Below are 26,262 nucleotides of genomic sequence, written 5' to 3'. Positions count from 1 at the left end.
AGGGCTTCAATCTCCGTTTACTGCAACACACATGAGGGTTCTCTTTTTTTAATGACAGTGTGTATTTAAAAAATGAAATCTTTAAAATACTTTAGACCTTACAAAAGTTAAGGTATTAACTGGAGATAAAAATATTTATTTATAGAGGCTTTTCTTTTAGGTTGTTTTCTTAGGAAGAAATCAAATTTCATTTTTTTGACTGTATTTTTCTTGGATTTTTAAAACTTCTTCATTTCCCCAACTTCACAAATTGGGCATCTTTCTTTTCCTAAGAACCTGTAAATTGTTGTGTCTCTGCTAGACAGTGCTAAATAGGAATAAAAAATTTGACCTACCACCATCCAACCACATATTCTAAACTCCCCTAGGACACGGATCTACTGGATGCTAATCTCTTAGCTGGATATGCACAAACAGTGGCATAATCACTATTCCAAGGTTTAGAGAGAGATTCCAGTTTTCCTTAGGATCATGCAAGATATTTCCTGGAAAGAATGTTTAATGGAACATACGGTTTAAACTACCAGCCACTTCTGAAAAGTATTGCACAGTAAAATCGAGGCTAACAAAATGGGATAGTCAGACCATCAAACTTCAAATAAATTACTTGCTATGTATATCAAGAAATACCTTATAATTTTCTAGTGTAGTTTATACTTTTCCAAATTCTCTTCACTTGCATTTACTCATGCCTCTAGATGGCAAACCACCCGATCATTTTTAGTTCAAGTCATTGGTAAATAAAAAGAACAAAATGTTACCCTTGGGTTTAGATGCAGAGAGGAACGACCTCTCTTTATGTATAAATACTGCTGCCTTCCCTCCGATCCCTATGAAATGTCTCTGCTTGTGTTAAAGGACAGTTTCTCCCCTTGTGTTCTGGATCTCATCCTTCACTCCTGCATTTTCTTCTGAAATTGTTGACATTTTATTTGAAACACAAAACACATACAGAAAAAAAACTAGAATACTGTCAGGAACACACCAGGCCCACCTTTAAATTATCTCCCTCTAGAGTGTTGCTATGCTGAGGCATCCTGTCTAAAAGGCTAATAAACTCTCCCTTAACCCCATATCCCCCTCCTACACTATTTCTTAGCAAAGCATCTTGAGAGAGTTGTCCATAATTGTTATCTCTACTTCTTCATTTTATGTTATCTCACTATATTTCAATAGGATTTTTATCCCCACCATTCCAAGACTACACTCTTCAAGGTCAATAATGACATCCATGGTTCCAGATCCATAGTCAAGTCTTCTTTGCTAGCTCCCATTATACTTCACCGCTTCTGTTCGTAGTGCTCTGAAAGTCCATCTGCCGCCTCCTGATTTACACTTAGAATACCACTGCTTTAAATGCCCTCTATAGCCAATAGCTCCTATGAACCTTCAGCCCTAACTTTCCCTGACCCTCCATACTTGTTTCCAACTGTCTATGTGGCATCTCCATATGGACGACTAATAGACAGCTCAAACTTAACAATGTCAAAGTAGAATTGATATTCCCTTATTCCTTCCCTGAGTTTCCCCAATCTCATAGCCAGTCTAGTTCAAGTAAACGATGTAGGGGTCATCTTTGATTCCACTTGTTTTCCTCACCATTTCCATCACCAAGTCCTATCAACTTTGCCTCCAAAATGTCCCAGGGCAATGTCCTCACCAACTCCACCTCTGCTGCCCTACTTTAATCCATCAGTTCTCACATTGAAACTACCTTGTGTCCCTGCTTCTACTCTGGCCTCTATTACCCATTTTCCACACAGCAGTGATCTTTTCAAAGTGTAAATTAGACTGTATCATTCTAACTGCTATGTCCTGAAATGGTCTGAATGTGTGTCCCCCAAAATTCATATGTATTCAAATCCTAACCCCCAAAGATGATGCTATTAGGAGGTGGGGTCTTTAAGAGGTGCTTAGGTCATGAACACGGAGCCTTCATGAATGGGATTAGTGCCTACACCTAAGAGGCTCCGTGGAGCTCCTCTGCCCCTTCCACTACTTGAGGACACAGCTGGAAGTTGGCAGTTTGCAAACGGGAAGAAGAGCCTTCATCAGAACACAACCATGCGGGTGCCTTGATCCTGGACTTTCCAGCCTCCATAACTGTGAGGCTTCCAGTGTTTATAAGCTACCCAGTCGACGGTATTTTGTTAAAGCCAGAAAAGACTAAGACACATCCCCTCTCTCATTGTTTCCCGCTGCTCTTGGATTACAAAATCCCTACATTATCTTCGCTGCCCTTTCTAGCCTCCAATTTTACCACTCTTCGCCTTGATTCACTCCACTCCAGTCACACCGCCATTCCCTTCACCAACCACATCAAGCCTTTTCTTAAGTTTTCACACTGTTTCCTCCACCAGGAATATTTTGCCCAAATTTTACACAGCTATTTAGGTCTTAACTTGAAGTGTATACTTAGGAGAGGCCTTTCCTGACCACCCAATCTAAAGTAGCCTCTCAGTCACTGTCCCATATCACCCAATTTTAAGTGTATATAGCACTTATCTTTTTTATGTTTGTTCTGTAAATTCCATAAGACTTTTAGTCTATCCTGTTCCCTATCTAGGATGGTTCCTAGCAAATAGCAGGTGCTCGATAACTACTTGTGGAAAGAAGGAATGAAGGGCATCAGATACTTATTCAATAATCCAGGTCCAAACTAGGAACCCAATCATTTGCAAGAGATCAGAGCATGGGCTTTTCCTTGAAAGCTCAATTTACACTTTGATTTAGGGCCTGATTCCAATCCAATAGACGATAGGAAAGAAAGCTGCAGCTGGGAGAAAATGAGCCATCTCTGGAAAATTATTAGATCTGAAATCTCATCCCAAGTTTATCACCAGCCTCTTTGGTTTCTCATAGTAACCCTGGCTCTGGCAACAGATTTGCCATCTAGTTACTTAAGTGCAGAGGAAAGGGGAACCATCATAAAAATTCACCTGTTTGGCTCACAGGTGGGCTCTTGGCTTTCCTCTGCTCTAAGCATTTAGCAATAGATCATAACAATGATGTTTCTATAATTCTTAGGGGAAAAAAACAATTTTAAAAAACTATACCAACTTCTGTGATACGGCAAAAATATTTATTAAAATAAATTTTTCCCAAGTTTGAACTTTATTGCAAGGAGGCCTTTTAACACAATCTTTCATTCTGGATAAATGAGATAACAAGTACTATATACAAAATATAAAGCAGTGATAAAAACAGTGAAAGAAATGGGATTCCCCAGGGCTTTCGAGATTTCAAAGCAGCCCCTCGGGATCGAAGAAACCAATTATATTCCCATGGTTTTCCTTTTGGTCCAAGATTAGAAGAGGTGGGTTACCACCACTGGTTTTTAGAGGTAGAACATAAACTTTCTACTGGTCACTGTTTACTTGTCAGCCTGTTCTCAACAGATACTCATACCTCAGCCCACCTGCCTTTGGTGATGGCCAGATCTCCACGCCCCAGGCAGCAAGGCTTCCTGCTGATCTCTATTTAAGATCCATGAACCGGATATCCATGATAAGAAGGAAATTCTTAGGCAGTGGGCGGGGGGCTGGAGAGAGAACAGTAAACATCTGATGCTCCAGGTCCACACTGGTCACCACGATGAAGCCCGCCACACTGGTCTCGGAAAGGTTCTCCTCTGTGCCCTCAGCAGTGCTAACACTCAGGAGGTGGTGTACCATGTCTCGGCCAGGGGTGACAGGTACTAGCTTGAGCTGATTGTCCTCCTGGGACATGCCCAAAGGCAAACAGGAGTCTGGGATTGTGGGTGCCCCAACTTTGTAGATTTTCACATCTGAAAACTTGACATTGAAGGCATGGGGATAGAAACAGCCCCGGAATCCATAGAAATACTCACGGATACGCTCATCCCTACATTCCCGCCGGAAGTCCTTAGAGCGCTCAACCACACCTCCTGATTTAGGGAGCAGCACAGTGCGTACAAAGTGAGGCAAGTCCCGTTTCAGTTCATTGTACAGTCGTTCTTGATCCAGAACCACAACCACATCCACCTCAAAGGCTGAGGCGGCATGCACCAGGGCCTGGTAACCAGAGCCCTTCACCCAGCCACAGGTGTTAATGACACAGCCACTCACAGAGGCCCTTCGGTTCACTTCACATCTTTGGTTGAACACATCTGCTAAACGAGATGTAATCTGCAGAAGAAAGGATCAAGGTGAGGGGGGAAAAAACGCAAAAAAACGAACACATCCATAGCTATTTTGTCCCTCTTTAGAATAAGTGGTGTTAGGTACAAGAAAAACAACATTTTATGATGGCTGTGGTTTTTGACCCTCACAAGATAGATTTAATGTTTATGTTGTTTCTCTGTCTCCTGTTTCATGTTCCACGTGGGAATTTATGGAAATTTAATAATTACTTAAGAATAGGTCCACAGAAACATTTACAATCTGAGGTTGACTTATATCTGAAACTGTCTTTTCTGAAATCATGTGGCAATACCAGCTAAGGGAGCAAAGCAATGGCCGTAGACAGTTTTAACTAGCAAACTTCTGCACAGCTTCCTACCTCAATAGCCGCCCTTCCCTCCACCCGACCTTGGCTCTGACCTTATTATAAAGCTTGATGTTGGTGCCAGGAGTGGTGGAGCCAAAATGATACACCAGAGGGGCCTGGATAGAGAATCCCTCTTCAACATCTGCGGGCCGCTCAATGTAGAGAGCTCCCATGGTGCCAGGGATAGAAACTGAGCCTTGGCCCACATCCAGCTCCACATAAGTGGGGCGGCGGCCCAAACGCACTGCGTAGTTGAGAAGCAGCCGGCACACTGTGGACTTGCCCACATCAGTGGGGCCCACTACCATCACCCGGGGGCCTCGCTCCTCTTCCTTCTCCGCCTGCCTCCTCATCTGCTCCAAGGCTGTATGAGTGTTGAGGTAAAGCAACATAGGGGTGTCCTTGGAGACATATGCCACCTCAGTGCGGCCACTCAGCTGTAGGGAACAACCATGCCAAGTGAAAACAGCCACCTTGGCACCAGCATCAAAGGTGAATTTCTTGTTTCGGGTCAGCTCTGTGCCAAAGATTTCTGCCATGCCAGCCAGCAGCTCCAACTGAACTGACTGAGATGCCTCCACCTCAAAGCGAAGTTCTGTTTCTCGCTCTAGTTCAAATTTAGTTGCTGGCTTCTTGTCATCATTGGCCTCCTCTCCCATCTTTTCTGTGTAGCTGTTGTGCCTACAACACAAATTAAATTTCAGATCTAAACAAGTTAGAACTCTGTTCAGAATTCTCCAGTGGATGTTACTCCTTATCTTGCTTTATTTTTCTCCTTATCGCTCATCACCATCTGTCTCACATATTGTATTGTCTGTCTATCCTCACTAGGGTTGGGCATTTTGGTTTTGCTGCTGCATCTCTAGTAACTAGAGTAGGACTTTAAAACCCATAGGCACCTCTATAAATACACCAAGTGAATAAATGACTCAGACATAATTAGAAAACTGTATCTACAGATTGACAGAACACCTGGTTACATTACCTGATCATTCCCTTCACTCTACTGGGATACTCCAGACTTGAGAAAGCAAGGGGTGCCGACTCCCCAACCCTTAGTCAACAAGAAAGGGCGTCTGCAATCCGTATGCAAAGAAGAGAATACCTGGTTTGAACTTCGAAAACAGCATTAAGGCCCTGCTCAACGACTAGTAGTGTGATCCTTTTCCTCAGCTGTCAACTGGAGGCACTTACACTTCCTCACACAAAAGTGTTGTTCTGGGGATTAACAGGGATTGTTGGAGAGTAAAAAACCACTTCGTAAGATAGAAAACGCCAAGGAATAATTAAGAATTACAGTGGTACCTCGGTTTGCTAACATAATCCGTTCCGGAAGACCGTTCGAGTTCCCAAACGTTCAAAAACAGAAGCGCGGTATCCCCATAGGAAGTAATAAAAATGGATTAATCCATTCCAGACCTTCAAAATCAACCCCTAAAACTACAAATTTAGCATGAATTTTACTATCTAATGATACCATAGATCCATAAAATTTACAGTGTTTATAAACCAAAATATTCATCAACAGAGACATTCAAAAACCGAGGTACCAGTGTATTTCTGATACAAGCCTGCAGCTCTAGGTCCGGCATTTGCCCCAGCCTCCCCAGACACAAAATCTGCCCAGGCCCCAAGGAAGCGACAGTTGCTTTCCTGAACTTATTATCTCACCTGCACAGCCACGAGCCCCAAATGGTAAACGGAGCAGCCCTCCTACACCGGACCTAAGCTCGCTGGGGCCCACGCCGGAAACAAGGGTGGTTCTGCACTTGCGCAGTGGAGGAGACACGGTGGCGCGATACCCCTTGGGATATGTAGTTGTACAGCAGTTGAGCTTGTGCAGCCGCTCGGCCTTCTGGGAGTTGTAGTTAAAGGATTATTTTGATCGGGACGTCAAAAGTGGGAGGGGCTGCGGCCATCGTTTTTCGCAAAGTGGGCGGGACGCGGGTAGGCGTGCCGGTTACGCCCCCGCGCGGCGCGGGGACCGGTTGAGGAGCCGTGGGTCGCGTGGGCGCGGCCGATGTGGTTTCTTGCCGGTGTTCCCGCTCTCCTGCTACCCGGGAAGGAGAACGGAGGGGGACTCACTATTAAGATCCGACGATAGCCTGCTTGCCTGGACCACAAGCCAGGAAGTGACGAAAGTGGCAAACCCCTCTTGGACACGAAGAAACCTAGGCGTAGGGAAAGTGCAGGAAAACAGCCTGTCAGAGGCCCACCTGGGCTGTCATCCCCTACCTGACTCATTGCGTGGCACCTAGAGGGCATTAAAAACAACTTTTTTGAATAAAAATCCAAGAATTTCTTCCGCTTACTCTTTACCCAGTCATTACCCAACCACCTCTCTTCTTTTGAGTGGGCAGTTTGGTTGGGGACTCTTTGCCCTCCCTAAGTCCCTGACAGTTACACAAGGTCAACAGGTTGGGCTACGTCTATAAGCCACTTCTCCCCAGCCTGGGCTTTGGAATCTTGTATTCTTTGCTATGCGACTTGCTCACTTTGTGACTTTGGGCGAATCATAGGCTTAAACTCTGCGATCCAGTTTCTTGTCTGTAAAATGGGGATGTTAACAGTACCCAACCTCTTAATGTCGTTTTGATGATTGAATGGGATGATACACAAAGTACTAATGCCTGTACTAAAGCACGATGTACAAAGTACTAAAGCACGATGCCTGTAACACAGAAAACATTTGATGTCAGCTTTTAAGTTTTTATGACAGTCTGAGGAAGGGGGGCTGTAACAATGCCACCCATTTGTTACAGTGGTTTCCATTTTTCAAATCCCTTTCAGGTTACCTTTCTTCACAGTCACCCTGTAAAGTAAGTTTTATTATCTCCAATTTCAGATGAGGGGGAGATGAAGATAGGTGAAGGGACTTGACCAAGCTAGGACTCAAACCCAGGATTTTGGAGTCTGAGTCCAATTAATATAATAATAGCAAACACTTATGTAGCGTTAGATGCCAGGTACTGTCCTAGGGCTTTACAGGTGTAAATTCATTTAATCCTCAGAAGAGCCCTGTAAAGTACATACTATCATTGTCATCCCTACCTTATAGATGAGAACTTTTTTGAGCCCAGCTCACATGGTTAATCTGGACTGAAAGTCCAGAAAGATTTTTCTGGTTTGCCTTTGTCCCACTGACCCTACCTTAGCACTCACTTTTTAAGAGTGCCATCCTCACTTCTCACAGTTTTTTTCTTTGATAGTTTGCTTTAAATATTTCATGCATTCACCATGCGTGCATTAACTCTTCAATGAACTATTAAATATTCCCTAATCTTTCACCATTCTTCAAAAATTCAATTCCAGTCTTTCATTCGCAAGTTTTCTCCCCGAGTGAGCTCATCTTCTGTTTCTGTGCAGTCTATTTCCCAGATCTTTTTCTTTGCCTCCACACGCTCTCCCTTGAGGCAATTTCTTCCAATTATCTGAAGGTCATCTTTATTTGGATATTGTATAGCTATCTCAAACTGAATTTAGGGAAAAGAAACACCCCCAACCCCGCTTAGACTTTTCTCCACTTTGCTTTCTAAACACAGAAAGAGTCAGGGCACATTTAATGCATCTGTGCTTGCCTACACACTCTCTTTTCTCTTTCACCAAGCACTCCTGTCATCTCCACCCCACCCCCAAATAACACTGTCCTCATATCTTTTCTACTCTCCTCTCCAGCTAAACAACCTTGATCATTTTCTTCCCAAGTTAATTTAAACTGATATTCTTTTTGCTTCCAAACTTTTAATCCTTGTCCTAAAACTACTCACCTTCCGTTTTCCCACTTCCCACTGCTTTCCTCAATAATTGTTCTGCATATTCCTCCTGTATTTATATTTCCTTTCTTATCTGTTGCCCATTCAAGAACACTCCCCTCTTCTTTCTTAACCGAGTTTTCCCTCTCAATTTCAAAGTTCTGGTACTATCACCTACATTGTGTTTTCAGAATTTACCTTAAACCCAAGAATCTTCTGATTAAATATTTAGAATTCCTTTATTCACACCCAGCTAGCAATGCCTCCCATTACATTTCCTTACCTTACTTTTTTAAATATATGTTTAAAAAGGCTTTATGTAAATCTTGCATCAGAAGATACCATCAGTTATTGAGGATGGAAGGCAAAGAGGTTATATACTAAAAGTATTTTTTGAGGGACTATCTTGTGCCTCATTAAAATAAAAGTTCAGGTTAATTTTTTGTTTGAAGTAATTGGTTAGGAAGAAATACAGGAAATCCACAGAAAAAGATAGCAACCAGAATGATATCAGCCACATTTTGAATATTCTTTCACTCTGAATCCTACCTTACTTTTGAAAGAAAAACAAACCACCCACAAACAGTCCTTTCTGTAAGCCCCCATCTTTGTGACACTTCATTTCCTGAATGTTAGCCTCTGTTAGAAATCAGGGTTTCTCTTAGAGGATGTGTTGTGTCCACATACTTTAGTGACATGCACAGGGCAGCACTTCATAAGAAATATATTTTTTATACTTTTATTTATTTTAAGTGTCTTTTTTTCCAGGACCCATCAACTCCAAGTCAAGTAGTTGTTTCAGTTTAGTTGTGGAGGGCACAGCTCACACTGGCCTATGTGGGTAGAGAAGCAGCAACCTTGTTGTTAAGAGCATCGCACTCTAACCAACTGAGCTAACTGGCCGCCCCCATAAGAAATATTCTGAGTCAAATGAAATATAACTGGAAGCTGATAGAAAGATAGCACTGAAAGGCGTGAGTTCTTCAAACGACACAAATTTGGCATGCGTCTCTTGAGCTATCATAATTTAATAATAAACCCTCTCTGGGTTTCAGGGTATCAAGCTGAGAACATACTTTTGAAATAACAGCAACGGCTGTTTACTAAGTTCTTATCAGGTGCCAGGCACGTTTTAGCTATTTACATGTCATCTCACTTTGCTGCACGTCTCAGTGAGGTAAATATTGTTAGCTTCATTTAGCAGAAGAGGAAACCTGGGCCACAGAGAGGATCAGGAACTTGCCCAGTGGTTCCTGGTGAGTATATTGGCAGAGATGGGATTCTATCTCAGGTCTCTTTGAAACCAAAGCCAGACACTGGGACCACGCCTGAAGGTGCAATTCAACTGCTGTTTTGGGAGCGTCACCCCTGCACTTAGGCTTTGTAGTCCTGGGGTGAACAGAGGAACTGCCGCCAGGACCTGCCTCAGAAAGTTTACAACCCGGTAGAGAACCTTATGTAATGCGGGTGTCTGCGTTCATGAAGCACGAGCCATTTGGAGATAGTTGATAAGAGGTTCCCACACGTGAGATGTCGCATTTGCTCTATGACTCCTTGGTGGGGTAGGCGATTAAGCTGAGGCTTTGAGGTTTGCAAATGCCTGGTACACGCTTGGGGGCACAGTTTGCCATATGTGACAACTAGTATGTCTTTCTTTTCTCTGCATCAGGGCTGGTGTCCATCGGAGCTGAAGTGAGGAATGTATCATTTTGAATGCGTGCAGGCGCCACTCTGCATCCATCTCTCACCGTCACTTGCCTTGCCACCTCCTTTCCTCCAGCCCTGCCACCCGTGCTCCATCCTTGCCCAGCCCTGTCCTTCCCCCAGGTTCTCCTTGGCCACACTGCCTTCCTCCTCAGTAACCAGCCTCTCCTCTTTCTCGTCCCCTCCTGGTCCTGTCCCTCTGCTCCCAACCCTTGCCCCACTCCCCCATCCCCATCCCTCGATTCCTGCCCCCCCCCACCCGCCTCCTGTGTCTCCCAGCCCTGCTCTGACGTGGGAGGGGGGTGGGGGAGGGATGACTCACACTGTTATTGATGCAGCTCCACCACACACAGCTACATTCACCCACAGACCGAGGTCCAGACGGCAGACAACCTCTGGCCCCCCAGCAGCTGGCCAGCTTTGCAGCCCGTCCTGAGCCCCTATTCCCCTCCCTGCCCCCATCCCCTTCTCAATTGAAGGAGCGGAAAGAGAAGAGAGAAGAGTGAGCAGAGAGATTGAGGAAAAGAGAGATAGACGGAGATCTCTGGAGCAGACCTCAAGGTGAGGGGGCAGCCCTTCTCCAAATGAATTTTTTTTCCCCTTTGCAAATTTCCTCCTCCTGCTGCGTGTTGCTTTCTCCCCTTTGCAAAAGCATTATTCATCCACCCTTTGTCCTCCCTTCCCCCTCCCTGCTGCCTCCGCTCCGCTCTCAGAGCCTCCATCCCTCTCCAAGCGCTGACGGTTCCCGCACTTATTTCCTGGCAACTTTGGCTGCAGCATTAGGCATCACTGTTTATTGTTTTGCTGCTGGTGTGGACCCCCCAAAGCCCGCCCAGGGAGCTGGCTGTGCTGCTAATGATTTTGGACCATACCATGCTGAGAATGCCAGCCCAGAGGGGGCCGAAGCCTCAGAGCAGATGAGAAAATCCATTGTGAGCAGGTGGCCTCCTCCCTTTTTTTCCCCTCCCGAGAGGCATGGGATTCGAACCTGGTTCCTCCAGCCTCCGCCTCTGGGCCTCTGCTGTCGGGGATGGTTCCCCGGCACCCCCACCCCAGTCCTCCCTCTCCCGCCTCCCACGGTCCATCCCCGGCTCACTTGGGGAAACATCCTCTCCCCAGCACTCAGCTAGCTTGCCTTTGTTTTTTCCCCAGTCATTTGCCCAATGTGCTTTTCCCTGCGATCTGAGATGGGGAAGAAATGACCCCTCCTCCCCCTCCTCTGAGTGTTCTCTAGCCTTCTCCTTGCTTGATGGGGAAGCATTAGAGAAAGGGGGCGGGAGGCGTGACGGAAGCTGGGGAAGGAGGTAGAGCAGGGACCTGGCTGGCCCCCTCCCCGGGCCCTTGAAGGTGTGCTAGGTGGAGCGGCAGAGGGGTACTTGCAGGCAAAGTTGGAGGCCGACTAGTGAAGTGGACGCTGACCAGTGTGCTGGTGAGGAGGGCCCATTTCCTGCGGCCAGAGCCCAATGTCACCCTGAACTCAGCCCAAGGTGTCTTCCTGGGGCCCAGCCACAGGGAGAGGACCTGAAACTGAAGACGGTCTCTGATGGGGGTTTAGTGGAGAGACTGCCTGATGACCCCTGGAAAAACGAACAGTTGGGCCACTAGCAGCCACCGCAGACAGGATGAGAGCCCATTTGCCCGACTACTCAGAGCCACGTTGCCTGTTCAGTTTCGTGGCCTAGCGTTGCCAGAACACCCAGCTGGCACCTCTGAACCAGACTTGGGCTATGCCACCCACCGTGGGGCCTGAAGGGCCCATGAAGAAGGCAGAAGCTCACCTGCTTATCTGAGCCCACAGAGGACACCTCCCTTCCTATCCTCTGACTCCGTCACCCTTATCCACTTGGGGGTGGAGTTTGGACAAGTATCAACGTCTTTCTCAAGATTCGTAATCAGAACCCAGCAATTATTTTCCTTCTGTCACCCACAGAGGCATTGCTGTTTGTCCCTGCTCCTGGGAGGTGGAAAGAAACATTCTCTGCCTTGTGCTCCAAAGCACAGCTTTTGAAAATGAGTCCCCCTCTTGCTACCTGTTGTGGACGTTAACCCCACACTACACCACCCGGCCCTGCTCAGCCCGGAAGTGCTGTCTTCCCTGTGGTCCCCATTTCCCATTGGTGCCAGCTGTCAGATCTGCCTTAAGGACAGTTTCTGTCCTACAGCTGGGAGCCTAAGTCCTTAACTGAGGGCAAAGGCAACAGTAAGGAGCAGTAGAGAGAGGCCAAGGGGCTCCGAGTCTGGGAAGGCAGCAAGGTGCTGTCTCTGGGTCAAAATGAGTGGACCAAGGGTCAGGACCGGGCAGCAGCCACATCTGATGTCCTTGGCACCAAAGGAGGCATCCATGCAGTTCTGCTTCGCAGAGAGGACCCTGCCCCCAGGCGCGGGCTGAAGCAGGGTGTAAGCCAGCCTGCTCTCCCTCCCTCTCATCATGCCCCTCTTCCCGCACAAAATGTATTAAGGACCAACTGCATGGCAAATGGAGGCCACGGAATAGAAAAACTGCCAGGAATCCCCAACTTTTAAGACTTTGAGCTCCAGACCCTATCGGAGCGTGTGGAAGGCAGATCCTCACCAAAGAACTGAAACCAAGGCGAGCACTGCAGACGTCGCTCCCATGGCAGCATTGTGCCCGCAGACTGCTCCCATTGGGACGTGGTGGAGGCTGCGCCCGTCCCACGAGGGAGACACCACCTCCCCGGCTATGGCCCCCCGAGGCCAGGCTTGCCCGAGCAAATGGGAATCCAGGGGCCTGGGAGGCTCAGTGCGACTGAATGCTGAGGGTTGATGGTGATAGGGAAGTAGGGGCGGGGTGAGGCAAGCCCCATCTTCTGCATTCCCTCAAGAGGGGCTTCTCATGAGGTCACAGCTCTTCTGACGCACCTTCCCCCCCTTCCCAGGTGACTTTCATTTCTATCTGGTTCACGTCTGGGGGGGCCCTGGCCGGGCAGCCCCCCACATTCCTCCTGCCCTGAAACACGGCTCTAGCCAACCTGCTCCGCTGCTTTACGTGCGACCGCCTGTGTGGGGGCTGCACAGCGCCAGCCCCTCCAGCCCGCCAGGGCATCGTCCTCCAGCCCGTCATGCCCAGCTGTGACCCCGGCCCAGGCCCTGCCTGCCTCCCCACCAAGACGTTCCGTAGCTACCTGCCCCGCTGCCACCGCACTTATAGCTGCGTCCACTGCCGTGCACATCTGGCCAAACATGATGAGCTTATTTCTAAGGTACTGCCACTTCCTTCCTCTCCCCCACCAGGCTTGTCCAAACTCACCTGGGGTGAGACAAGGTACCCATCCTCCCTCTTCCATGCCCCGGGGGATTCAGGCAGTGGGGCCGTGGGCCACCCAGTAGTCACTGTCTGTCCTGTGTCTCCACAGTCCTTCCAAGGGAGCCATGGCCGAGCCTACCTGTTTAATTCCGTGTGAGTCCACCCCCCCTTGTGCGTGCGTGCTTGCGTGTGTGCATAATTCTGAGAAAGGGGGTTAGGCACCAGAAGGTGGCCTCGTACCTTCTGCTTTTCCTCCCCTCTTGCAAAGGGGTTCAGAAACTCAGTCTGGGGAGTATGGGAAAAACTGGACTCACCACATTGAAGAAGGCCCAGGCACTAGCCATAAAGGGGAGAACCGCTGAAGGCAGGGCTTCCAGTTGGGCAGGGTAAACTCTCCAGGTGGAAGAGCTCTTGGGCTACCTGGGGGTTGGACTGACAGAGCAACCCCATTGGGTGCTGGGCCCTTCCTGTTTCCTGAGACAGGGTCAACGTGGGCTGTGGGCCAGCTGAACAGCGCCTCCTGCTCACGGGGCTTCACTCGGTAGCTGATATTTTCTGCGAGAGCTGCAAAACCACACTGGGCTGGAAATATGTAAGTAGCTGGGGGATGGGCCTCCATGGACCTCCAAGCCCCAGGGACCACGTCAGGTCTCTGCGTGGTCCAGAGGTTAGAGGGTAGGTCTAGGAGGACTGGGTGGGGGGACTTTGGGAGCAGGTAATACAGGTGATTGGAGGGCCTGGAGGGGAACTGCGTGGTCCCACATTCACTGCTTCCTCTCCACCAGGAACAGGCCTTTGAGACAAGTCAGAAGTACAAGGAAGGGAAGTACATCATTGAAATGTCACACATGGTGAAGGACAACGGCTGGGACTGAGGGGCAGGCAGGCTGTGCCCTTTCTCCGCATGCCCCACCCTCCCACACCTGTCCCCTGGCCCTGCCAAGCAGTCCATACCAGCATGAGTACTGCCCCACCCCTGGGGGGGACCCAGCTCCCACCAACCCCTCCCGCCTCCACCTCATTACTCCCAGGCCTCTTTGGAACAGGGGTCTGGGGTACCCCAGGGGTGCTCAAGGCTCAGGAGTGGGCAGCAGTCAGGGGAAGACAGAACTGAGGAAAAGGGATGGTTGTGGGCCCTCCTAGTCCCAAGGTCCGGTAAATTGAGATGATGGCAGGGCGTACTCCCAGGCAGAGAGGACCATGGGAGGAATCAGGTTTTGCTCCACCTCTTTGCGTGAACAGAGGACAAACCTGGAGTCATGGAGCTGGTAGATTCTAGGCCACAGAATAGCAGATGAGAAAAGGCTTGGGTTGGAGTGAAATTCTGGCCTAAGACACTGGGGGATACCAGTCTCTGAGGGTGAAGTATCCCACCCCACTGGTAGGAGAAAGGATTCGGGGGTGGAGGGGAAAATCCCAATCCCAGGCCCTGGGAAATAAAGGAATCACAGGGGTTTCCATTTCACTCCACTTGTTTATCTTGGCACTAAAGAGGCACTTTCGAGTATCTAACCTTTGCCATTGGGTGGGGTGGGGAAAGCTGCCCCTGGAACAGCCTCCACCCCCAGCTGGCTGTTTCTGGAGCGAGCAGTCTTTATGGGCATTACCTGAGGCCCAGCCACTGCTCCCTGGGACCCAGTCCCTTGGAGGGGAGGTGGGAAATCAGTGCTACGGGGCCAGGCTTCCTCGTGGCTGCCACCAGCGAACGAAACTTTTGTATGATACATAGTGTTTGGGTCTATTTTTTAATAAAAAGGGGAAAAGCAGCTGTGAGGCATTATCCTCTGACTTTCCTTCCTCGAGCTCGTACCATGTAGTCACATTACTCCCTTCCCAGGGGCCTGTTCCTTGGTGCCACTAGGGGGCAGCAATTATTTCCACCGGGGCAAGACCCCAGTGGAGTTTTACTGGTGCTGGGTATCCAGGGGGAGTTTTCCCTTAACAAGAGGAATGGCTTTTGTGAGCGGTATCCCAGCTAGACCATCCAAAACCAGAGGGTCTTCCAGAGCCCTTGACAACGAATCAACTTTTGCCTAGATCCAGGAATGGATACCTGGAAGGGGCTCATCCCTGAAGAAGGGTGTCCTTGGGTCCCATTCTTTCCACCTGGTTCTGTAATGTTTTGGTCAGCTCATGGCCGCACTTAAGGCTAAAAGGAAAATCCATCGGCCAAGGTGGCTGCCCTGGCGGTTGATACGCGATAGAACAAAACAGCTCAAAACTGCAGCATCAATGCAACCGTGTGACCCAAGTCCAATTTCGGGAAGTGATGTGAAATTCCTATTATTGTTGGGTCACTAACAACTGCAGGGAGGGCTGTACACATCATAAAAAAATCATTTTTTGTAAGCTAGCTTGTTATTTCCAGACTCATTCATTGACATTGCAAATATTTGTAGAGCAACTATTACTCGCCAGGCATTGTGTTCGGCACTGGGCACGCAGTAGAGAACAAGGCAGCCATGGCCTGACTTCATGGAGCTTTTGGTCTAGTGCAAAGACAAACAATAACCAGGCAATTCCAGTAGGTAACAAAGGGCTCTGAACATAAGCATAAGCTTGGGAGCTTGCAGGAGGTGCTTAGCCTAGACACGAGGAGTCAAGGTAGGCTTTGCAGAAGTGAGGACTATGATGGCTCTTTACGGATGAGAAGTTGGGTGGCAAAAGGAAGTGAGAGGAGGGGAAATATTTCAGGCAGAGAACTACCAAGTGGCTTCAAGCTTAGCCCATTTGAGGAGGAAATGTTTCCTATAGCTGGAGTGGTATAGGTACAAGTGGGTGAGAGATGAGATGACTTAGGCAAGACAGGCAGTGGTCATAAACAATTTAGGGAATCTAGATTTCATCCCAAGAGCACTGGGAAACTGAAAAGTTCTCGTTTTTTAACAAGAGTGGAGTGGCATCAAATGGCTGTTTCATGCCCAGAGAAGAGACTCAAATGGAAATGTTAACAGACTGAAGTAACGGACATAAAGCAAACTCTGTACCACCTCAAATACTTCTTCTGTCAATGGAGAAGCTGTCTGGGCAAAAGAATGGAAGAGAACAGGAAGACACAGAAGTGCAAGAAGGCAAATGCCAAGCCATTAAGGAATATGTCCAGCACCCCACCTGAGAGGCTTCGGGAGGGAGTCTGTCCCATCGTTCAGTTTCCGCACGCCTGGCGATGCCTAGAGAGCCTCTTCAGGCTCCAGCAAGGGACCCAGAACCCTGTCCTGCTGGGTCTTATTTCTTGCACCAAAGTTCTGGAAGGTTTTTGAAGCCCCAAACTCTGACCTTGAAAATTGGGCACATGGGCGGCCGGTTAGCTCAGTTGGTTAGAGCGCAGTGCTCTCACCAAGGTTGCCGGTTCAATCCCCACATGGGCCACTGTGAGCTGCGCCCTCCACTAGATTGAAACAACTACTTGACTTGGAACTCATGGGTCCTGGAAAAACACACTTAAAAAAAAAAAAAGAAAGAAAGAAAAAAGAAAATTGGGCACAAACTAGCAGCTTTCTTAAAGATCCTCAAGTATGCCTCTTTCAATTTAAGAAGTTCTTGTTAAGCCAAGTAGGCACTGTGGGAAACAAAGGAGTAAACGGCAGTCAGTCATTGCTCTCAAGTTCCTTGTAACCTCTCCTGGAAGGATCATTCTGTGCACTTGACTCAGAAACCTATTTAGTCTCTAAGATCAGCCCACGGGCAATGCTGTCCAAATCGTGGATGCCCAGGCAGGTATACCCTCAAGAACCAGTATCAAATACCTGTGACCAAGAGGGGTCGTGCTGGGAATTACAGGTGGAGATGAGGTCTCCTTTCTATGTCCCAAGGGCCAGGAAAGGAGCCACAGGTGTGGAATGAGACCAGGAGGGTCCTGAATCCCATGTCCTTGTCCCCAGAAAACAGTCCTTTAGGTTAGCTTTTCCGTATCCTGTGTATCCCTTTTCTCATGGAGATCTACTCAGGCAGGTCCTGACAGGGAGTCTCCCAATCTTCTCTACCCACCCTCCAATCCCAGGCCAAGTCTGGGGACTCCTCCTCCTTAGACCAACAAGCCACCATTTTTCTCTCTAAAGACTTGAGACTTTGGAAGATGTCCTCATACAACCAGCAGATGGCATCAAAACCCTCTACCCCTCAGCTCAGGCAATCTTCCAGTTGAGACCGTACCCAAATCTCTTCAGGTAGGTCTACAAAAAGATGGGGGTGAGCTGTCAAACAGGAGTGTATCTAGGCTCTGCAATTTTAGAGCTGCATAACCTTGGCTAGACTGCTTAAACCTTCTGGTCCTCAATTTTTTTCATCTGTAAAATGGGGGCATTACTTGCCAAGAAGTCATTAGTGTTCACAATGACGTGTCTGGCACAGGGAACGCATGCGGAAGTGTTTCCATAAATGTGACCTATTAGTCTGACTATAATTGTGAGGCTTTTCCCTTTCCCACCAGGGTAGCTGATTGGCGCCCAGATGGGAGAGGAAGTCTCCACACTGAGGAGGCAGCCGGCGCTGGTAGCACCACACGGCCAATGCCCTTTTAACATTGCACTGCTAGTGGTAGGTGCAGACAGTAGCACAATGTGAAAAGAGCTCCGGCCTGCAGCAGAGGCATGCCGGCCCTGCCTCCTCGCCCCTTCTCCCAGTCCCTGGCCCACTCAGCCTCCCTCTGCCCCTTCTCATCTTCAGTACAGCCTTTCCTCCCTTCTTCTCCGTCCTCAGGGTCAATCTCTATTTCTCTCCACTCCTCCTTCTCCCTTCTCCCTTCTTCCTCGTGCCCTTCCCAGTACTGAGACCACCTTTTTCTTCAGGTTTTGAGGTGGGGAACAGAGTCCAGGGAGGCAGCTGGATACCTTGAGTTTGGCATTCAGTCTTTACAGGAAATGAATGGTAGAAATCCCAGAAGTTTGGGGGACACTCTCATGAAGTTGTGTTTACCTGGATTAATATCTCTGCCAGCTTCCATTCTGGAAAGGAGCTTGCTGACCAAGACCAGAGACTTCTGCTCTTCCCTACTCTAAAGCTCTCTCTCCTTTTTAGTTTAAAGGGGAGTTCTAGGCATCAAGGGGACAACCTAAGATGAAGCTTCAGGACCAGAGGGTGGGGGACTATAGTCACAGTTCCCCACGCAGCACCGAGAAGCTTCCAAGCCTGGCGGTGGAAGCTGCGGGTGACGCTTCACCCCTGCATCTCTGCTCAGAGGTCTTCAACATCCATCTTATAGATTCAGCCTGAAACAAAATGGTGAGGGTGATTCCCTCTTCTACTGAGCAGTAGGAATAGGCTTTCGCTGGCAGTGGGATTATAATCTGAGCTTCCTGTTTTATCCAGGGCCTCCCATTAAGAAGTCTTCAAGCTCACCTATAACTGCCCCATCCTGCCCTAGTGGAGGGGGCTTCAATGCTGGATGAACAACCCTGACTGATTAAAACCCAAAGCCAGAAGACTGCCCTGGAGGGACACCTGGATAGCCAAAGGTTCAGCGCTCTTGCAGGGTGCACTCTTGGCTAGCGCTATGGCCCCAGAGGCCCAGCTCCAGTTCTGACCTGGTGAACTGTGTGCAGCCCAGGGGGGCAGAAGCATGGGGTGATTCCTCGACAGTGGTGAACAATGAAGGCCTCCGGGTGATGGGGAGGCCTGCGAGATGCCCTCCTCCCCACTCCCCAGCCAACAGGAGGGATGGAGGACAGATTTCCACTTGGGAGCTTTTCCTCTGGGCTTCCCCTCCAACCTTCTACTACCACCACCCCCTCAGGAAGCAGGAGAGATTCTCTCCCGCCTTCCCAGGCAGAGTCTGTTCCTGTAATCTGCAAACACGGGCCCTGTCCTACAGTTTGCACAGTTCTAATGGACGGAAACTAAGGCCCGCTAGGGTCAGTCACCAGGCCTCTCCTCCTGGGTTGGGCAAACCAGTCCCAGCTGGGAACTAGATCACGTCAACAGAGGGCAGAGGGGCAAAGACAGGACTGCCCAGCGAGCTTCAGGGAGACTACAGGAAGATTCTTCACCAAGGAGTGCCCAGATGTCTCCTTGGGAAGAGAGAGAGAGGGGGCTGGGGCCAAGATCCCCTCAGCTCTCACACCCAACTCATTCCAGAGCGGGATTCCCAGCGATTCACCAGCCAGCAGGGCCCCTCCCCCACCTCGGGCCCAGGAGCCATCCCCCAGCTCCTTCCAGAGGCGGTGTAGAGACCGAGGAGGAAATGGGGGAGGGGAGGCCCGGCTCAAGTTCTCTCCACTCCCCCTCCTCATTGGCCACCATCTTCCGGCCCCTGCCCCCCAGAGCAGCAGGGGATGGGGCCCAGCCTGTGGAAGGGAGAGAAAGGGCAGGTGGAGGGTTAGCTGGAGCAGCAGGGGCAGCGGCTGGCCCCAACTGTCTCCTCCCACCCCCTCCCCGCAGCCATGGCGACAGGAGCAGGAGACCAGGAGGGTCCTGAAAGCCATGTTCTGTGAATGGGATGAGAGGGGCAGGGGGGGAAGTGGGGGGTGAGGGGCGTTCTCCCTCAACACCCAACTGTGCCCCCCACACACACACCTCAAGGCTGGACCACACACGTGCACACACACAACTCCCAGCCACACTAGCTGCACAACTCAAACCTTAACTACACACTTAATCCAAACAGCAAGCACTGGAGTGTGAGCACACAGCTCCCCCCACATCGCCGCACCCCTTAACACCCCACAACTCCTTGCTCAGGGGCGGGCCGGCCACACACACACACAGCCCGTAGGTTCAGCGCACAACTTCTCAAGATGCAGAACTCCCTGCCCTGCTCCAGCCCTTCCGCCACAGCGTTCCCCTCTGAATACACCCGCCAAGGCCACACACCCTCATACACACCCGGGCAAGGACAGATGGCCCAGCCGCAGCCCAGCTCAGCAGAGCCCCCCACCCCTCCCCACCCACCACACCCCCCACTGGAAAATGACAGTGAAGCCGCCCCAACAAGACATGCCTAGTGCTTCCCAGTTACAGTTGTTTAAAAAGGAAAAGATAGAAGAGATGCCCACGAGTGGAAGAGAATGAAGAGGGGGGAAAAGAAGAGGCGAGAAAGAGCCCAGACCACCCCCTCCCCTCCCCTCCCCGAGAGAGAATAAAACCGAAAATCGGTGGCTTTACCCTTCTGGGAGCTCCCGATACCTACACATGGCTCTTCGTTAGGTTCCTCTGCCTGCCACCTCCTTCTTCCCGGGCTCTTTCTCTGCCCTTCCCTCCCTCTTGGCTTCCCTCCCCGGCCGCGCTCCCCCTCTCTCACGCCCTCTCGCCCCCCGCCAACCCTTCTCCCAGGCCGGGCTCGGATCCCCAGCGGCCGCGCCTACACCCGTCCCCCGGGACCGAGGGCCCGGGGCCGGCCGGCCGCAGCTCCCTCTCCTCCGCCGATCTGGCTCTACCCCCCTCGCCCCGTTTCTCCTTCCACACTCCCTGCCGTCCATCTTGAATACTTGGGATTCTTGAATGGAGTGAGCAGGATCCGCTCCCCCAGGCTCCCATTGGCTGTGGGTTAACCCTTTTGAAACGAGATCCTCCCTCCCATTGGCTGCCAGGCTCCCCTCTTCTCCCCCAACCCCCATCCCCTCCGCCTCCTAACAGCCCGCGAGGTCAGGGCGCTCCCAGGAGCCCCCTCCCCAGGCCTCTCACCCCCCCATCCCCACCCCAGGACACCCCACTCGCTGCTCTTTCCATCACACTTCCCACAGTGCTGCAGGTGAAGACAGATCCGGTTCCCGCCAAATGTGACCCCAAGGTTGGATTGGCAGAAACCCTGTTCCCAGATGCCCCTTGTGCTGGACTTGGAGACCTTGGAAGATGCAAGGGGTGCAATTTCCTGTCCCCCTCCTACCCCTCCTTGACTAGAAGTACCTCTCCAACAGGGATTCCACACAGCCTTTAGCCTCACCCAAGGGTATCAGACAGATCAGCAAGCACTCCTGAACCTACCAGCCTCCAGGGCTGGCCAGGAAGAGGGCAGCTCCCGGAAGATCTGGGGCTCTTCAGAGAAGCTAATGCCCTGAGTGCCAGGCGGCAGGTCTGACCCCACGAGGAATGTGCAGCATCTGGAGCTCTGCTCAGTCATAAACATCCCCTGGGACCAGTCCAGCCCCTGAGCGCAAGGGCTGGGCTTACTAGGGGCCCTGAGTCGGGAGCCCCCAGAGGCATAGAGGAAGGAGATAACAGGGAATAGGACAGTGAGGTAGGCCTGGGGGTCGGGGTACCTTTTCTCTAGGCCCGAATCTGCCCATAACGTGGTTGGCCAGGTCAGCTTCGCCTTAGTTTCCTCATTTGCAGAAGATCGGGCTAGAAGAGCCCTGTCCTATAGAAGTTTCTGTGTGAAGATGGCAATGCTCTATATAGGTGTTGTCCACTACAGTCACCACTAGCCACATGTGGCTCTTGAGCACTTAAAATGTGGCTACTGTGACCGAGAAACTGGCTTTTTAATTGTATTTAATTACTTTTAATTAGGCACATGTAGCCAGTGGCTACCCATTGAACAGTGCAGGTCTAGAATCCTTGTTGTCTTGCTGGTGAAGAACATTCTAGGATTCTTGTTGAGGGGATAAAAATCCTTTCTCTTCGTCCTCAGGTACAAAATCCTCCAGATTCAAATCACAAATCACCAAGGGCATCAACCTCCAGATGAGGTTCAAATCCCTGCCACATTTGTCAGGAACCATTTCCTCCTAGCTGTCATTTCTGTTCTGACAAGGGAGCTGACGTACACACACCCACGACACAGTGGAAGACTCGGGCTAGCTGGGAATTTTCAGGTTTGCCCAACCTTCTTGTTTTTTCAAGGATAGAAACCAAGATATTGACGGGTTGAGGATGAGGGGGAGGGGGGCCGCTTGCCCAGGAGCAAGGAGCAGCTTATGTTCTCACAAGTTAAAGCACACCCATAAACTTAGTACATCTCTTTGAGGCTCTGCACGCCCCCACACACGTACATCATTAAGTTCATTCAATACATGTACTTCTCTCACCCAGGACAAATGTGAACTGGAGTTGAAATCATCCAATATGGCTGATACCAAGGGACAGCCAGCTCCATGGGAAGGTGACATAGGTCCCCCAAGCAGCATGTGAAAACCAAGAGCTCCCAGGGATACCAGATTACAAGATCGTGGACGGCCCAGAGGCTGCTGCTCCCTGAATCCATGCGATTGAGAGACACCCTGGTGGCACCCACATTATGAGGAGAGGAGCTGCTGAGCCGGTGAAGACTGCTCTGGGCTCATCCTTGGATTGACTAGGAAGCAGAATTAGGAAGGGGCTGGGGCTACTGGAGGAGGGGAGGGGCAGAGTGTCCAGGATTCTGGTAGCTACAGGCTAGGACTGGTGCTTATGGGGCCCTAACCTAGCAGAGAGAGAACTGCCACAGGGAGCTGGTTTGTATAGTATTCCTCCAATTCCCACTTCTTGAGGGCCTCTGCGTGGGTAATACGCTGCTGCTACGGGTGAAGGGAAGACACAGAGCTGCCTGGGGAATGGCTTTTGTCTTCAGTACTTCTTTACTACTAGGTGAAAATTGTTAAGTGACTTCTGGTGACAGAGGAGGGAAGAATTGCTCTCAATGGAGAATGGAATCTAAGAAGGTTTCCTGGAGGAAGTAGCAGCTAAGACTTGAAGAATAGACAGAATTTTGACACAAGAAGATGGGAGGAGGAGGACAAGGAAATGCCAGGGAGAGGAAACAGCAGAAAGGCTGAAAGGTAGGGAAATGGTGGGATGTGTTCACTATGGGCTGGAAATTCAGTGGGAACCTGGGCTGTATGAAAGCGAATAGCAAGAATGGAAAGGCAGGCTGGGACAGGTTGTGGAGGTCTTGAACACATCCCTCTAGCCTCTGCTCAGCTCCAGTGACATCATGTTTCTTGAAGATGCCCTTACCCTTGTCTTGCCAAGAGACGCCTTCCACCTCTTCATCCAGCTACCCCAGTGCCTCCACCCTCAGCTCCCTGCTGCTTCCACCTTAGTCTGTAGGCCCCCTGTCTGTGTTTCACAAACATCCTTTCCAGGGCAGAGTGGACTCCAGCTCCCCATCAGGGGGTGGACTCTCCTTGGTCCCTCTCAACTCAGTCTCCAGTCTCTGGATTCCTCGTGCCCAGGGATGAGCTATGTACACAGAGAGGGCTTCCTTTTTCACTCTCCACCTTCCAAATCCCTACTTAGCCCTATCCCTTCTCAGGAAAGTTGAAAATGAAGGCCAAGAACAGCTAGACATGGTCTAACCTGTTATAGGAGTGTGTAAAAAAAAAAAAGTACCCAGGAGCTATTTGGCTCCTAGCCACCCCATCCCACCTCCACATCCTTCCCTCCTCCTCTGGGCGTTCGTTCCATAATGCACCTGGGCTGTGCTGTAGCCTCCCTTCCCTGCCGTCCCCGCAGCAAGTCCAGGACCATTCTGGAGGTACCGCCTTTGCCTTCCTCCCCAGTCTCCAGAGTCCTACCCAGATCTCTGTTTGGGCACACCACATTGAATTCTGTAATTGTGAGATGGGAAGACCTCCACCTCTTGAAGGACTGAATCTGAAACATTGGCCAAGAGTTGCCTCCCTGCTTAAACATCAAAAGAGGTACTTGGTTGGTGATCACATGGCTCCTAATTTACTGAGATGATAGAGGACTTTCCTTGTGAGTCTCTTCAACTCCTCCTCCTCCCCCAATAAGATGCCGCTGCATCCTTACCTTCCCGCATCTCTCAACCACCTATGTGTCTGAGCACTTCCTGTGTGGAAGGCTCTGGAGTCCTGGGTGGGAAACATTCCTGGCCTGGAGGTGCTCACAGTTGAGGAGTACAAGACAGACATACAAAGAGGAAGTCAGACTGCAACGGTGCTACACGCAAGAACCTTTTTTCTGAGGCAAACCCATTTCCCTGCGGTCTTGATCCTATTCTTGCTTCATGAATTGCCCCATTTATTGCATCTCCAATCCCTCTCCCCGAGCCTAGAGCAAGGGTCAGCAAGCTACAGCCCACAGGCCAAATCCTGCCCTCTGCCTGTGGTTTTTGTAAATAAAGTTCATTGGAACACAGCCATGTCATTTAGTTACATAGTGTCTCTGGCTGCTTTCACCCTACAAAGGCAGAGTTGAATGGTTGCAACAAGAACCTATGGCCAGCGAAGCCCAGGACATTTACTAACTGGCTCTTTACAACAAAAGTTTGCCAACATCTAGTTGGCAGGCAGTTTTGGACCCTCTTATCTCAGAAAGATGTAATAGAACTCGAGAAAGTCAACTGCAATTACCTTGAGATGGGAATGGAAGGACACGGCCCATACTTCCCACCTCAGCCTACACATATGCTCAAGTCTTCCCACAATCTACCACGAAACTTCTCACAATGCTAGTTGGCTTTCTACATCTCTCCTTCATGCCCCACCCATCCTTAAACCCATGCAGTCTGGTGTCTGCCCCTAATTTCCACTAAAATCGTTCCCACTCGGGCCACCAATGCCCTCCTCCGCCTTGATCCACCATTCTTTTCTAAGTCCTCATTGCACACAACCTCTCTTTAGCATTTGCCTCCATCGACTGCATCAGTCTTGAAATGCCCACCATTTCTGCATTGGATTACCTCCTGCCTCTCCAGCTCCTCCTTCTCCTGTGGGTCCCTTCCTGTGGGTCCTCTTCCTTCCCGCACTGCCTAAATACACACATTCTGCAAGGATTTGTCCTTGGCCCTCTTCTCCTCCACACTCTTTCACTGGACAAAATCATCCACACGTCTGAGTTCTGTAATCACTTCTACGTGGGGGCCTTCACAATATACAACTTCTGAACTGAAGGTGCCCGTATTTCTAACAGAAGGCTGCATGTCTTACTGACCAGACAAGCTGAATTTGCTCAACATCAAACACATCTTCCTATACCGCTGACCTCACCTAATCGCCTTTGCCTCTTCTTCCATCTGCCCCTTAATTGTTGCTGTTCTCAAGAGATCTGCCCAATGATCCTTCTCTCTTTGGGGGCAATTTCATCCATTCTTACAGTTTTAACATGTGTGGGCATGTACCCCTTCCAAGTCTACATCTCCAGGTGTGTTTGCAGCTGCCTCCTTAGGTTCCCAAATAGATGTGTGAGGGAGACCTCTGGTGCCTTTGCCTGCCCAGATTCCATCTCCCTTCTGGTAACTACACTTTAACGTTCCTTTGGGGAGACACCAATTCTTTACTTTTAGTCCCTGTGGTTAACATGAGGCTGACCCCATCTACCCCTTCAGGGGCAGTCACACAACCCAGGTATATTAGTTGTCTAGGGCTGTGTAACAAATTAGTCCAAAATATAGTGGCTTAAAACAACACATATTTATTTTCTCACAGATTCTGTGGGTCAGGAATCTGGGCAGGGTTTGGTTGGGTCCTCTGATCATGGTTTCTCATGAGGTTGCAATCAAAGTGTCACCCAGGGCTAGAGTCTTATGTGAAGGCTCAATGGGAAAGGATTTGCTTCCAAGATCACTTTCATACTTGTTGACAGGATTCGGTTCTTCAAGGGCTTTTGGACTGAGGGCCTCAATTCTTTGGTGGCTATTGGCTGGCAGCCACCCTCAGTTCCTTGCAATGTGAGTGTCTCCAGTATGGCAGCTTACATCATCAATGTCACCAAGAAAGTCGGCTAGCAAGATGGAAGTCACAATCTTTTGTAACCTAATCACAGAAGTGAAAACCCTTCAACAGTGCCATATTCTATTGGTTAGAAGTAAGTTACTCAAGAGGAGGGGATTACACAAGAGTATGGTTAGAGGAAGTGGGATCGCTGGGGACTGACTTAGAGGCTGTCAACACAGCAGAGTTAGCCAACGAAATCACAGTAATTTATTCAAGGATGGGTATCCAATCAGAGTCTATCAGAATTAGGCCTGAGGTATTTGCTGGAACCTTTGGGAAAGTGACATTACTGGGGGTTGTTATGCTGGTGGAAGAATGTAAACTTGAAACTGCTGTTGACCAAAACAGGGTTTATGTTATGTGTGAAAAAATGAAAACATAATAAAGAATAAGAAAGCAAGAGACGGGGAGAGACAGATGCCTGATTATCACCTTTGATATA

The 26,262-nt window shown here is 49.6% G+C and overlaps 2 protein-coding genes and 1 long non-coding RNA gene across 5 annotated transcripts; 2 read left to right on the top strand and 1 right to left on the bottom strand.

The window, feature by feature from the left end:
• Window positions 1-3,068: 3,068 nt before the first annotated feature.
• Window positions 3,069-6,615, bottom strand: CLP1 (cleavage factor polyribonucleotide kinase subunit 1). 3 transcript variants are annotated; one of them, XM_019715420.3, is made up of 4 exons: window positions 6,181-6,523; window positions 5,615-5,727; window positions 4,563-5,190; window positions 3,069-4,148 (listed from the first exon to the last, which is right to left on the bottom strand). In XM_019715420.3, the coding sequence occupies exons 3-4, from the start codon at window positions 5,166-5,168 to the stop codon at window positions 3,477-3,479; spliced, it is 1,278 nt and encodes a 425-aa protein (XP_019570979.1). In that variant the 5' UTR covers window positions 5,169-5,190; window positions 5,615-5,727; window positions 6,181-6,523; the 3' UTR covers window positions 3,069-3,476. The 3 variants fall into 3 exon arrangements, with proteins under 3 accessions (XP_019570979.1, XP_088645728.1, XP_019570980.1); XM_088789602.1 differs by lacking the exons at window positions 5,615-5,727; window positions 6,181-6,523 and adding an exon at window positions 6,595-6,615; XM_019715421.3 differs by lacking the exon at window positions 5,615-5,727 and having other exon boundaries at window positions 6,181-6,521.
• Window positions 6,616-9,310: 2,695 nt separating this feature from the next.
• YPEL4 (yippee like 4) lies at window positions 9,311-14,996 on the top strand. Its single transcript, XM_019715422.3, has 6 exons — window positions 9,311-9,517; window positions 9,931-10,526; window positions 12,863-13,186; window positions 13,340-13,383; window positions 13,714-13,822; window positions 14,016-14,996. Exons 3-6 carry the CDS (start codon window positions 13,046-13,048, stop codon window positions 14,103-14,105), a joined length of 384 nt encoding a protein of 127 aa, XP_019570981.1. The 5' UTR covers window positions 9,311-9,517; window positions 9,931-10,526; window positions 12,863-13,045; the 3' UTR covers window positions 14,106-14,996.
• Window positions 14,997-16,719: 1,723 nt separating this feature from the next.
• On the top strand, window positions 16,720-26,262 carry LOC141572271 (uncharacterized). The gene is made up of 3 exons (XR_012497595.2): window positions 16,720-17,396; window positions 18,247-18,450; window positions 18,538-26,262. It is a non-coding gene; the product is annotated as an uncharacterized LOC141572271 (long non-coding RNA).

This window comes from Rhinolophus sinicus, chromosome 14, assembly GCF_057876585.1.
Source record: "Rhinolophus sinicus isolate RSI-liver-muscle chromosome 14, RSI-T2T, whole genome shotgun sequence".
Classification (NCBI taxonomy): Eukaryota; Metazoa; Chordata; class Mammalia; order Chiroptera; family Rhinolophidae; genus Rhinolophus; species Rhinolophus sinicus.
This window is presented reverse-complemented; position numbering and strand designations above follow the sequence as displayed.

Excerpts from the sequence above, each read along its gene's own strand:
- CLP1 (XM_088789602.1), bottom strand. The coding sequence starts at position 5,168 with ATGGGAGAGGAGGCCAATGATGACAAGAAGCCAGCAACTAAATTTGAA. Across the intron at positions 4,149-4,562 it reads ACATCAAGCTTTATAATAAG|ATTACATCTCGTTTAGCAGA; the intron begins GTCAGAGCCAAG and ends TTTCTTCTGCAG.
- YPEL4 (XM_019715422.3), top strand. The coding sequence starts at position 13,046 with ATGCCCAGCTGTGACCCCGGCCCAGGCCCTGCCTGCCTCCCCACCAAG. Across the intron at positions 13,187-13,339 it reads ATGATGAGCTTATTTCTAAG|TCCTTCCAAGGGAGCCATGG; the intron begins GTACTGCCACTT and ends GTGTCTCCACAG. Across the intron at positions 13,384-13,713 it reads GCCTACCTGTTTAATTCCGT|GGTCAACGTGGGCTGTGGGC; the intron begins GTGAGTCCACCC and ends TTCCTGAGACAG.